Source organism: Homalodisca vitripennis, chromosome 1 (genome assembly GCF_021130785.1).
Source record: "Homalodisca vitripennis isolate AUS2020 chromosome 1, UT_GWSS_2.1, whole genome shotgun sequence".
In the NCBI taxonomy this organism is placed as follows: domain Eukaryota; kingdom Metazoa; phylum Arthropoda; class Insecta; order Hemiptera; family Cicadellidae; genus Homalodisca; species Homalodisca vitripennis.
In genome coordinates, this window is record NC_060207.1 from 27,294,629 (window position 1) to 27,307,762 (window position 13,134).

The window sequence follows — 13,134 nt, forward strand, 5'->3', positions numbered from 1 at the left end:
ACTTGGTACGACCCATGATTGTTCGTACGCTAAGAATGAGCGTAAAACCTAGTTATTATGATAACTTTGTATGGCCCACGATTATCGTACGGTAAGAATGAGCGTAAAACCTAGTTATGATAAATTGGTATGGTCCACGATTGTTCGTACGGTAAGAATGAGCGTAAACCTAGTTATTATGATAACTTTGTATGGCCCACGATTATCGTACGGTAAGAATGAGCGTAAACCTAGTTATTATGATAACCTTGAATGGCCCACGATTATCGTACGGTAAGAATGAGCGTAAACCTAGTTATAATAATTTGGTATGGCCCACGATTGTTTGTGACGTCCAATTGCTTTTCATTGTCTAGTTGTATTAATTTGTGATGAAACTTAAGATTTGTATGTATAAATATTATTTAAAAACGAAAGAAGTAGTTTAGAACAGTAAACTGTAAACGCAAGGCTAGGGAAAATGCAAAATAAATACACTGACTTATTCTATGAAGTCCTAGGTGTAATTGAGTAAGTTAGTTTTATATAAAAATGGTTCTCCTAAACTGAATAGTTTCCCCGACTTGTTAGCCAGAAACAGCTGGTTTATAATATATTTAACACCATATGTAAATTTAATAACACTTTACGTTCATAAAAATGTAAAAACTCAATCCTAACCTTAAATTAACAAAAATATATCGTGACTACTAACTGATGATGAAGATTCAGGATGAAAACGGATGCTCTTTTATCATCGGAGAATACATTGATAAAGGAAGCTTTAGTAAAGTTTACGCTTTAGAATGTTGTCTGACGAGAAGACGATTAGCTGGTAAGTTTATTAGCAAAGAAAAACTACAAAGGCACGGCATTAGCAATGCTGTTTGGAATGAAATAGGTATCCACCGAAGGCTTCGTCACAAAAATATAGTACAGTTCCTCACGTATATCGAATTGGGCAGTCACATCATTATAGTTCTCGAGTACTGCTCAAGGTACTCTATGGTGCATATTATTCACGCTTTAAAAACACTGACCGCAAGTGAGGCAAAGCACTTCATGATACAAGTAGTTTCTGCAGTGGAATACCTGCACAGTAACAAAATAGTGCACAGAGATCTAAAACTGGGGAATCTGTTTGTGGATAAGCAGTTTGCAGTGAAGTTGGGTGACTTCGGTTTGGCCATAGCGATAGAGTACGAGGGTCAGAAACGCTTTTCTCGATGTGGAACTCCAAACTATATTGCTCCTGAAGTGATTAACGGAATAGGATACAGTTACGAGGTGGACGTGTGGGCTCTGGGCTGCATATTACACACGATGCTGGAGGGCACACCACCATTCCAGGGGCCGAACACTACTACCACCTACAACAACATAATCAGGTGCCAATATCGTCCATCTTCCCGCATTAATTACTCTGCACAGACGCTCATTATGAGTAGCCTTCAGGTGAATCCTAAGTTGAGACCTACTATTTACGAGATGAAAAACTTTGAATTTCTAATTTCAAGAGATATTTCCCCGAAACCTCCACAGTTTGATTTTGGAAATGCTAGAAGAATGTCAACAATTCGAAAAGGTAGAGTTGCGACTGCAGCAATACCCACGAATCCATTCGATCCAAATCAACTTGATTCCAAGGAATTTCCTAAAAGTTGTTTTTTCAAAATTGCAAAGTGCCTGGTAAATATCAAGAAATGGCCGGAATCAGACTTTGGCGAGTTTTTGTCCGAGGCTTCATCACTGAAACCGTTAGATTGGGTGAACTCTTGGATGGATTTTTCTAACTCTTACGGTTTCGCTTACACCTTGAGCAGTTCAGACTACGGCATCATATTCAACGACGAGACGAGAATGCTTCTTCAGAACAAAGAACAGTACGTTCACTACGTCCATTCCGACGGTTCCGATATTATTTGCCAGAAGAGTAGCATTCCTGCTGCCTTGAGCAAGAAGTTAAAAATCTTGATACACTGTGGGAAATACATGAAAGAATCTCTAATTCAAGCACACGAAGGGAATCCACCTGACTTGGCGGCAGATGAAGACAAGCCTATAGTGGAGGTGTTCAAGTGGACAAAAGGAGAGGCGGAGATGGTAATGATGCTGACAAATGGGAGTATCCAGGTTAACTTCTCCAGCGACCACACCAAACTGATATTGTGCGGCAGTACCAAAACTGTAACCGTCATAGAGAGCGCCAATTACATGAAAACACTAAAGTTGGACAACCTTCAAAACTGTGGCGCTGGTGTTCAGTTAAAACAGAAGTTGTCTGTTATTTTAAAATACGTCACCAGCTTCCTGTCTGAATAACAAGACTGTTATTTTCCGTGATTTTTAAATTTAATTATTTATTGGGTTATAAGCGAGCATCGCTACAGGATTTCCACGTCTACGTTGTTACAACTCGTAAGAAGGTGCGGTTTATTTTACAAGAATGTTTCATTTTGGAAATATTCGTTGGTTAACCTATTTGATGTATTCATCGACATGTTATCATATAACATTTTAGTTTTTGCTTATAAATGTTACCCATATTGAATTCATATTTATTATACACAATAACTTAATATTTTTATACACCGTTTTATCTAGACTTTGGGTGACAACGAACACTATTACTAATGTTATATACCATATAAATAAAACTTATACTGTTAAATTGTTTACATTTTATAAATATTGTTGTATATTATTTTATAATAAAATTCTGTAGTCTTTTTATTTTTACTTCTATCATAATCCATACATTTCAAACGAAAACCCAAAACAAAATTTATACAGCAAGCTGAAAGATTACTAACCCTAGTTTTTAACTGAAAATAGAAATAGGAAACGGATTTTAGGAAATACTTCTTTTTATAAATTGTATTTTCGTAAGTATACATTCATATAACCATTTTATCCCAACTATACATTTTCCAAAACAACCAGTATTGTATTAAAATTCAAAAAGGTGTTGTGCAGAGCAGTTATAATATGTATATATTCAAATTCGAAATTTAAATTTGACGTATTAAAAAGTACATAATTAATATTCAAACTTCAGAAAAAGTACTAAATTAATGGTGACGACCTTTTAAAGTACTTTAGATACAAATATAGTAGAAATTGTGAACGCTAACCCTTAATAAGGACTATAAAATTAAGTTTATATGAGGTCGCATAATTTTGACCTCCTATATTGTAATATTTTTATTTACACGACTTTACTCAAATAATTAAGCTAAATAAATAAATGGATTCCCTACCTTTGTTTTATTTACAGAGGTTAGTGATTTTCTTGTAATTTTGGTTTTGACATCTAATTATAATAAATTTAGTGATAATATTAAAGTAAAAATCATAATGTTGGGGACAGGGTTGTAGTACAATACCAAAACGTCAGAATTGAGAAATTAATATTTCAGTAAAGTTAAAAATATAGAATTAAATTAAACTTCTTTCAAGCATTAATGTGTCCGATAGTAAGTACTACAGTAAGGTCTTCACTCAGAGGTGTCCGATAGTAAGTACTACAGTAAGATCTTCACTCAGTGGTGTCCAATAGTAAGTACTACAGTAAGATCTTCACTCAGCGGTGTCCGATAGTAAGTACTACAGTAAGATATTCACTCAGTGGTGTCCGATAGTATGTACTACAGTAAGATCTTCACTCAGTGGTGTCCGATAGTAAGTACTACAGTAATATCTTCACTCAGTGGTGTCCGATAGCAAGTACTGCAGTAATACCTTCACTCATTGGTGTCCGATAGTAAGTACTACAGTAAGATCTTCACTCGATGGTATCCGAGAGTAAGTACTACATAAGATTTTCACTACTGGTGTCCGATAGTAAGTACCACAGTAAGATCTTCACTCAGTGGTGTCCTATAGTAAGTACTACAGTAAGATCTTCACTCAGCGGGTTGATGTTTGCGTCGATTATTTTTAGATATGATTAGCAATTTATTAAAGTTGAAAAATGGGAAATCCTTATAATTGTGATAAGTTATAAAATTTATTAATAAAAAATTATCTCTTTAAAAGTCAAATTTTAGCTAAACAGCTGGAAGTTGAAATTATATGGGCATGAAAGTCAGAAAAAGAAGAACAGGTTGTGTCTTACCAAAAATATATACTCTTTGCCACATAGATTTTATCAAAAAGACTTTGATCCTCCCTTTTATCAAACTCTGTGGCTCTTACAGGATAATACAAAGTTGGACTTTGGGTGTCCAACTATTGGTTTTCACATGAACAAAACAAATTTTGGGTCAGTGCCCAATTTTAAGTCTGTTCACTAGTCCAGTGAAATAGAGAAGAAAACATTAGTTGGCAGGAAACAGTAGTAAAGTAGTAGTTATCATCAGAGTTGTTTGTTCACAGCCTTCTTACTTGGTTTTCTCATCTTCTTAACACTCAGCGCTATATTAGCTGAAGGGAAAATTGAAAGTAAAATATTTAAACGAATTAGTAATTTTGTTTGAATAACTGTCGACATTGTGAGAGGGAATAAATGTGGCTTAATTAACTATTAGATTTTAAATTGGATTAAAATTACGAATGTGATGATAAAGTGGATGAACACAAAGTTAATTTGCCATAAAAAATTAATTAATGATAAAAAACAACCAACAAATTATTTCAACATTAACAAGAAATTATATACAGTGATCTATATTATTATATTTCTAAGTTACATGTACTTGGAGTATGTGTGCGATTCTTAATCTTAACGTAGTTTAATATATAATATTAACTTTATATTTTTACTGAAGGATATCCTTTTGTTTTGATATTTTCGAATGACAATTTGAAAGGTTCAATGTTCATTTATTTTTATTGTCATATGGATTGTCTATTTTTAGGACTTTTCAAACATACTCCTCAGTTTTGTCTTGATTCTCATAAACAAATCGATGATATGTTATGTTGTGTTATGATGACGAAGCTTTTCTGAGCTGTTTCACTTGCGTAAGCGTTTACTTATTGTTTGTAGAGAAATCAAAAATCTTTATTTTAAGATTAAAATGCAATTTGCTATTTTTTGGGAGTAAGATTATATTAAGGATAGGAAGGATGGATCACGGCTCCGACTGAGGTCACGTAGAACAGGATTATGAGAAGTATAACTACAACACATAACTGCAATCTAGGTAAAGATAATCCAATAATAATTGAGCGCTGTAACATCCATAAGTCAAGAATTGCAGTAAACAAGTTGTGTGTCAACTTCATGGGCCATTTTATATTTTTATTAATGATGCAAAGTAGATGACATTCTTATAACCACACTCTGACTCTGCATTGGGTTATTAGATATCTCTTATGTGTTTGATAATTTATGTTTCCTCGTAATTTCATTTTTCTGAATTGGCACGTGTACATTAAATTAGTGGACGATCTATGGTTGACTGATTGGTTAATTAATTAATTAATTAAAATTTTTACGTTTAAGTTTCTTTCGAAGAAATGAGGTTCCAGCTGTATGTTGGCTTCCGCCTAATCATTCTTTGATCTTCGATACGACAATGATGGGCAATTGTTGTACAAAAAAGAAACAACACATAACAGCTGAAAATATGACAATCAGTAAGAGTTAAACAACATATAACTGATATATCTGCTTCATTTAGGATTTTTGTGAGTAGAATACATTTATAGCATTAGTCTATATCATTCGATATTTTCAAATTTAGTGTACATTACACTACAACTTCAGCGATTAATGCCATATACATATATAATAACAGTTGGTAAATGGACTTCGCCTACATAGCATGACGTCAGCAAATACAGGCGGTGAGGTGACGAGACGTGATAGCAAAGTTAGGAGCATCTGTTGAATATTCATGAACAGTGGTATTGATATGAGTGTTTAGGACACCGGCTATCTGTTACTGTACGACTTGTGCAACACTGTGAACACTACCATCATGTGAAGTGACGAGACGTGACACCAAAGTATGGAGCATCTGTTTAATATACATGGACAGCGGTATTGATATGAGTGTTTAGGACACCGGCTATCTGTTACTGTACGACTTGTGCAACACTGTGAACACTACCATCATGTGAAGTGACGAGACGTGACACCAAAGTATGGAGCATCTGTTTAATATACATGGACAGCGGTATTGATATGAATGTTTAGGACACCGGCTATCTGTCACTGTACGACTTGTGCAACACTGTGAACACTACCATCGTGTGAAGTGACGAGACGTGACACCAAAGTATGGAGCATCTGTTTAATATACATGAACAGCGGTATTGATATGAGTGTTTAGGACACCGGCTATCTGTTACTGTACGACTTGTGCAACACTGTGAACACTACCATCGTGTGAAGTGACGAGACGTGACACCAAAGTATGGAGCATCTGTTTAATATACATGGACAGCGGTATTGATATGAATGTTTAGGACACCGGCTATCTGTCACTGTACGACTTGTGCAACACTGTGAACACTACCATCATGTGAAGTGACGAGACGTGACACCAAAGTATGGAGCATCTGTTTAATATTCATGGACAGCGGTATTGATATGAGTGTTTAGGACACCGGCTACCTGTCACTGTAAGACTTGTGCAACACTGTGAACACAACCATCATGTGAGGTGACGAGACGTGACACCAAAGTTAGGAGCATCTGTTGAATATTCATGGACAGCGGTATTGATATGAGTGTTTAGGACACCGGCTATCTGTTACTGTACGACTTAGGAAACACTCTGAACATTACAATATGTGAAGTCTCATGTATCATGTATTTCTTACAGAGTTTATGGCAGTTTGTAGAACAGACGCTAACAACATTACTGATGTTCTTTCCCTTCTGGACGAACACAAAACATAATATAACAATTTTTTTTATATTATAATAATTTTTAAATGTGTAAACAATTAACAGTTGTTATTTAAATTACTCTAGAAACACGATACAGAAATGTCCGACAATACGATATTTCCTTTTAAAATGGGAACATCTTTATACATTTCAAACTAAGAAGTCTACCAGAACGTGTCTTGATTAAAATATTAAAATTATCCTAACCTTATCAGCTTTTTCATTCACCATTCACTCAACTTATATGCAGTTATCCCGATTGCAACTATAAGAACCACCAACCGTCACTCCCGCAGGGTCAGCAGCAGAAAGGCCCTGACTTAGGTATCTAAGCGATTGGTCTTGTCAATAATTCTTGTCAATGATATTGCTCGTATTTGGGATAGAGTTCCAAAATTAACATGCGGAAACAGCGAAACAGTTCTTGTATAAGGCTGTCCAGTAAATTTGAATTGATAATAAATATGCTCCCCTACAAGTTCTACATGATCTAATATCAGATATAAAAACCGAATTTAGGGCTAAATAACCTGTGAGCACACACCTTCTCTGGATTATTGCATGCAATAGGCTAATTAAATGAATATCTCTAAAATCTATGAAATTTATAGGGATAATTGCTTAAAATAAGGATTTACGTGATCATTCCTTCGTAAGTTGAAAATAAACCGAATACAATCATTCTTTGCACTCTGAATTTTACTATAAAGGTATAAAGCCGTGTCATAAATTATCACGTCAAAGTAACTGAAGTGAGGCAAAACTATATTCTTCACTAGCATCGCTGTGACATCCATCGGCAAGTATTAAGCAAACAGCTGGAAACCATGTATGCAGGCAAAGTCCCTGTTACACATTAGTGACACCTGTTCAGCCCAGCACAGGTTTTTGTTGACAGTTATTCCCAGGTTTTCAACTTTTTAAGTAATTTTTTGTTGAATAGTATCTTGCGGACAGACAGACATACTGAAATTAAACTTTTTCGGCCCCTCGAGTGATAATATTTTCTATAAAAATCAAATAATATTGATCATTAAATTCCATTTAGATAAAATAATTTATATAGGAATTGTGCTTGATTGTTTTTATAAATATTTCATCCTCATTGTTTTAATATTTTACTACAGACATATTAATTTATTGTGTGTAAAGGACTGTTGAAAGTAAGTGAGTAGACAGCAGAAAGTCTGCTGACAAGTCTGATGCTGAGTCAGCACCTGCGAGTGCTGAAAACTGTTTAGTGCAGGTCTCAGACTCGGTAACAGATGGTTCTCTGCTACTCCATTATAATAATTTTCTAAATTCTTTAAATACTGTAGTTATACATCATCTTTTAATCGCAAGTGTTCTCATATTTAAACTATTAAACTAAAAAGTATAACGTATTTTTAAATCAATCAGTAGAATAAATAGTGTTTTGAGGTTTAAACTATGGTAACAAAATTCATTTCTTTTCTGGAATCATCCAGTGGTAGCAGCGGTATCTATCATGACCTAAATATTGCCTTTCGGACGTGTTTCAGGTCAGCCAACATGTTTACAGAAACACGAATAACAGTTCTTAAACTACATAACATGGTAGCTTATTATCAGTCTTTTAAAAAATAATTTATTGGACCTTCCATAAAATTTGCAATTCCTATTCATATCTATAAACCAAAAAAGGAAGTACTCACTCGTAAATTTCATCCGTATATTAGTTTTATAACCTAACAATAAACTACCTAGTACTTAATCAATAACAAATGTACATAGATTCCTTATACTTTTTTTAGGAATTTTATATTGTCATTATTTTTTTATAATTTGTTGATGAGATTAAGCACTATACATTTTGTACCATTTCAGTTTTGTGAAATATTGATATAAGGCTAAATTTTTTAAGGAGAGACGGTCCCCTTTTAAGCCTTATTCTGTCCGTCCTCATGGGCTACTGACTTGTGCGAGGATCTTATCAAACAGAATAAGCGGGATAGTCTATACAGTACGAGGTTGAGTGTACTGATAGAATGTGCAACGGTCAAAGACAGGATTTGAACCTGCGCTATCTCTATTTCAGACCCAAAATCCAACGACTTTAGACCGCTCGGCCATCGGTACTCCCTGATCATTTTGGTATGATCGCTGTATCTGCGAGAAAACTACGCCTGGTTTCCACTCGACGTGACGTCCAAAACCTGTCGCCGAGCTGCAGTCGCCGCCTACCTGTATGGACCTCTCCGGACCAATAACCTTACGTCATGAGACGTATACCGCCGCCGCCAGATCCTCCGATCAACCAGAGACTTCCAGCCTCCAAACGACACCAAGTCAACGACAGACTGACTCTCGATCGACAGAACACCATACTTTTTAGGGCCCCCACTTCGGATCGACAGGCAGAATTGAATATATCAAAACAAAAACAAAAAACTAAAAGTTCCATTCCAAATTTTATTGAGACTGCTTCACCAAAACGCTCAATTCGCAACAAACAAAATGGATGCACTTCAGCTCATGTGTGAAGATCTGAACACAGATGTACTTGTTGTAACCGAAAACGGGTTCAACAGTAAACACATTGAGCAATGTAAAATTCCAAATTTTAATTTGGCGAACTCGTACTGTCGTAATCACTCCAAAGGAGGCAGGGTCGCAATATTTGTTAAACAAAATTTCATTTCAAAAACCTTTCCTATTCAAGAAACAGACGAGAAACATTTTGAAGCAGTCGGAATTACACTTAAAACTAAAAATTCAAAATTAATTGTCATTGGCATCTACAGGTCTCCCAGTGGAAACGAAAACATGTTTTTTTACAAAATTAGAATCCTTACTAACGGACCTGACGAATCATCACCTTGACTACATCCTGATGGGTGATTTTAATATAAACGTCTTGGACAATAACCAGCTAACCACAAAAAGATTAGCAGATTTATTAAGGTCATTTGACCTCGAGTTGCTTGTCAAGACCCCAACAAGAGTGACAGCAACGACAAAATCGGCTATTGACAATGTTATATCCAACCTTCCTAATGTCGCAGTGTCTGTGGTGAATACAGCGATTTCTGACCACTATGGCCAAGAGGCCGTAATTAGTGGAACAAAATTCATAAGGGAGCCCAAAATTTCCAAAACCGTAAGAGACACAAGGCCAGAAAATCTCGCTCTCCTCCTTTCGAAAGAAAAGTGGGACTTTCTAAATGTATCCAAACCAGTTGAGCAACAGTTTGAAACTTTTAACAGTTATTTAAACTTTTATTTAGATCTATGTTGTCCAAAAAGAACCATCAAAATTGGTCAAAAAATTACAAACAATAAGTAGATCACTAAATGAATTCTGATCTCGAGAGAAAAACTTAAGTTTTACTCCGAAATTTATAAACAAACACAAGATGACAATTTTAAAACATTTTTCCGGAAATATAAAACGATTTATAGAAAGGTGATCCATGCAGCAAAAGCATATGATGTCTCAAAAGCGATTATATCTTCAAAAAACATTTCTAAAACTATTTGGGGCATCATTAACAATAAATCAAATCCTTCAAAAATAACCCAGATCAAAATTGGGAATCGGCTTTTGGATGATGAAACTAAGGTGGCTAACGAGTTTAACAATTTTTTTGCAACTGTGGCTTGTGACCAAGGCCCTCGGCCATCGGCTCCTCTAGCAAACTCCACGAGAAGACAAATTCCATCAGTCTCTATGGGCTTGGCACCGGGCGACGAGAAAGGACCCTCTTTATTATTCAGCAGTAATATATAAGTGATATAATATATAATATAATATTATTCAGTCAGTATTATTCAGCAGCTCCCAGCCAAAAAAATCGAATGATCTTAATTCAAACTCAATGTGGCTCATAAAAAATGCTCAAAGCATATTGTGAGGCCTCTGACCTCTGGCCTCTGATAAATTCCTCATTTCAATTGGGAGTTTTTCCCTCACTCCTGAAGATGTCAAAAGTAACCCCTATCTTTAAAAAAGACGACCCTACACTCATGAATAACTATCGGCCTGTCTCTATTTTGCCTATTTTAAGCAAAATATTTGAAAAGTTGTTTTTAGTGCGAATGCTTCAATTTTTGAATAAACAAAATCAGCTCTCGAATGACCAATTTGGCTTCAAAAAGGGCAAATCGACAATAGATGCAATTGTGGGTCTTGTCGATATGATTGTAAAGCATTCGATTGTGTTGACCATATTACACTGCTTGACAGACTGGAATCGCATGGCATTCGAGGCGTGCCTCTCACATGGCTTAGTTCATTCCTAGGTCATAGAACTCAAGTTGTCGAAATTTCTAATCATATTTCAAATTCTGTGAATGTGAGTTATGGAGTTCCTCAGGGATCCATTCTCAGTCCAATTCTCTTCCTGCTTTATGTTAATGACATAAAATCATCACTGCCACACGGGAAAATCGTGCAGTATGCTGATGATATGACTCTTTGTTTCAACGAATCTTCGAAATCAGATTTGGAACAAAACGCATTTGTTGGAATGAACAATTTGTGTCCAAAATTTTCATAGCCTCAATCTAAATACAAATTCAACTAAATCTAACGTTTTAAATTTCACTTTAAACCCAGTAGACTTTGAGTATGGACCTAGCGTTATGTTAGCGGATACAATACTAGAAGAAGTCTATTTCTCAAAATTCCTTGGAATTTACCTTGATCAAGGTTTCACATGGAATGTTCACATCGATCACGTTTGCTCAAAATTAGCTTCAGGCATTTATGTTCTGAGGTCTCTAGCCAAATACTGCCCAAGTCAAGTTCTGATAACGGCGTATTATAGCTTGATTTATCCACACCTCACTTACGGATTGGTACTGTGGGGTGCCTGTGCAAGTAACCAATTTTCAAGAGTGTTTAAGTTACAGAAGCAAGCGATCCGCACCATTGCAAAATTGAAGTTTAGAGAGTCGTGCAGGTCAACTTTCAAAAGGTTGCAACTGTTAACTCTGCCTAGCCTCTATATTTTAGAAACAACGTTGTATTGTATGTCTAAATGTGCCTTGACTACGGGCCGAGACATTCATTCGTACGGGACTAGAGGCAGAGACAACTACCGAACTGGGAGACACAGGACGGTGGTTTATGAACGCTTGCCTTCACAGGCAGGGGTTCATTTTATTAACAGATTGCCTAATGAATTAAGAAAAGCCTCTACGCTCAAGGCGTTATAACTCGTTTAAAACGCTGATTAGCGTCAAATGCATTTTACAATGTAAAAGAGTTTCTGGAATATGACTGGGAGACCACACAATAACAAGACGTGGGAATTATTGGTGATGGATGAACGTGGAATGCGAGATCAAATGTATGTCTGAATGAGAGCTCAATGTGGTATGTATGTCCAAATTTTAACATATTTGACGTTTGCTATACAAATGTATTTTGTCTCCGCAATAAAAAATTGACTATTGACTATAGATTTAAACAGCTCCACCGTGCACAGCTAGTACTTCTCCTTTTGATACATTTTTAAGTTTGTGTGGATAGACTTCCTGCATAATCTCAAAGTTATACTCAACCAGTTTTTTTTTTTTTTTTTTTTTTTTAACAACGTAAGTTCAGGATCATTTTAAAAAGTGACCATCAAAAAGGTATAGCCTTGATTAAGCTTTTCAACTAATCATAAAAGACTGTTTGTTTCTTTTCGCCTCTGGACCAACCAGGCAACTCAGTAATGTATATATTGAGCTGCATCTGTGCATAAACAAATACAATTAGTGGTAATGTACTATTAGCCAACCCTAAATGCATTTATTTTAGTGAAATTTAATTGTAATTATTTGTTTATCAACTGTTATTCGTAAATATATGACGAAACATAATAAGTTTGCCACTTATAAAGTATCACATCGAATAAGGGTTTACAAAATGTTTTAGATTCCCTTCAGGATCAATTACTCGAATGTAAGCAGGAAGCGTTTTAAACGGGTGTTCAGTGATGTGTAAGCTGGCTTTATTCGATGCCATTAGCCATTGATGGATGTGTTGTAAGGCTTACACGGAGCGAGCGCATGAGCGATATTCGATACAACCGGTTAATTTGATGGATAGCTGGCTCACCCTTACTCCAATAACTCTACTTTAAAAGACGCATAACGACCACGGGAATGTTTCACAGCGCATTTCAGAGAATGTATGTAATACTATTTTCCGGGTAAACTACTGATAATACTGCTGTGATAATACAGTGTAATGTAGGATAATATTTGTGTTTTATGTTCTGCAAATTATGCACCTGTATCGTGCAGCCTCAAACAATCGTATACAAATCGAATGCACAAACTCGCTAGTTATCATCTTA

At 35.6% G+C, this 13,134-nt stretch overlaps 1 protein-coding gene across 1 annotated transcript; it reads left to right on the forward strand.

Moving 5' to 3' along the window:
• The first annotated feature begins 1,041 nt into the window (after nt 1–1,041).
• Nucleotides 1,042–2,301, forward strand: LOC124356734 (serine/threonine-protein kinase PLK1-like). The gene has a single exon (XM_046807945.1). The coding sequence runs from the start codon at nt 1,042–1,044 to the stop codon at nt 2,299–2,301; it is 1,260 nt and encodes a 419-aa protein (XP_046663901.1).
• Nucleotides 2,302–13,134: the final 10,833 nt, after the last annotated feature.

Excerpts from the sequence above, each read along its gene's own strand:
- LOC124356734 (XM_046807945.1), top strand. The coding sequence starts at position 1,042 with ATGATACAAGTAGTTTCTGCAGTGGAATACCTGCACAGTAACAAAATA.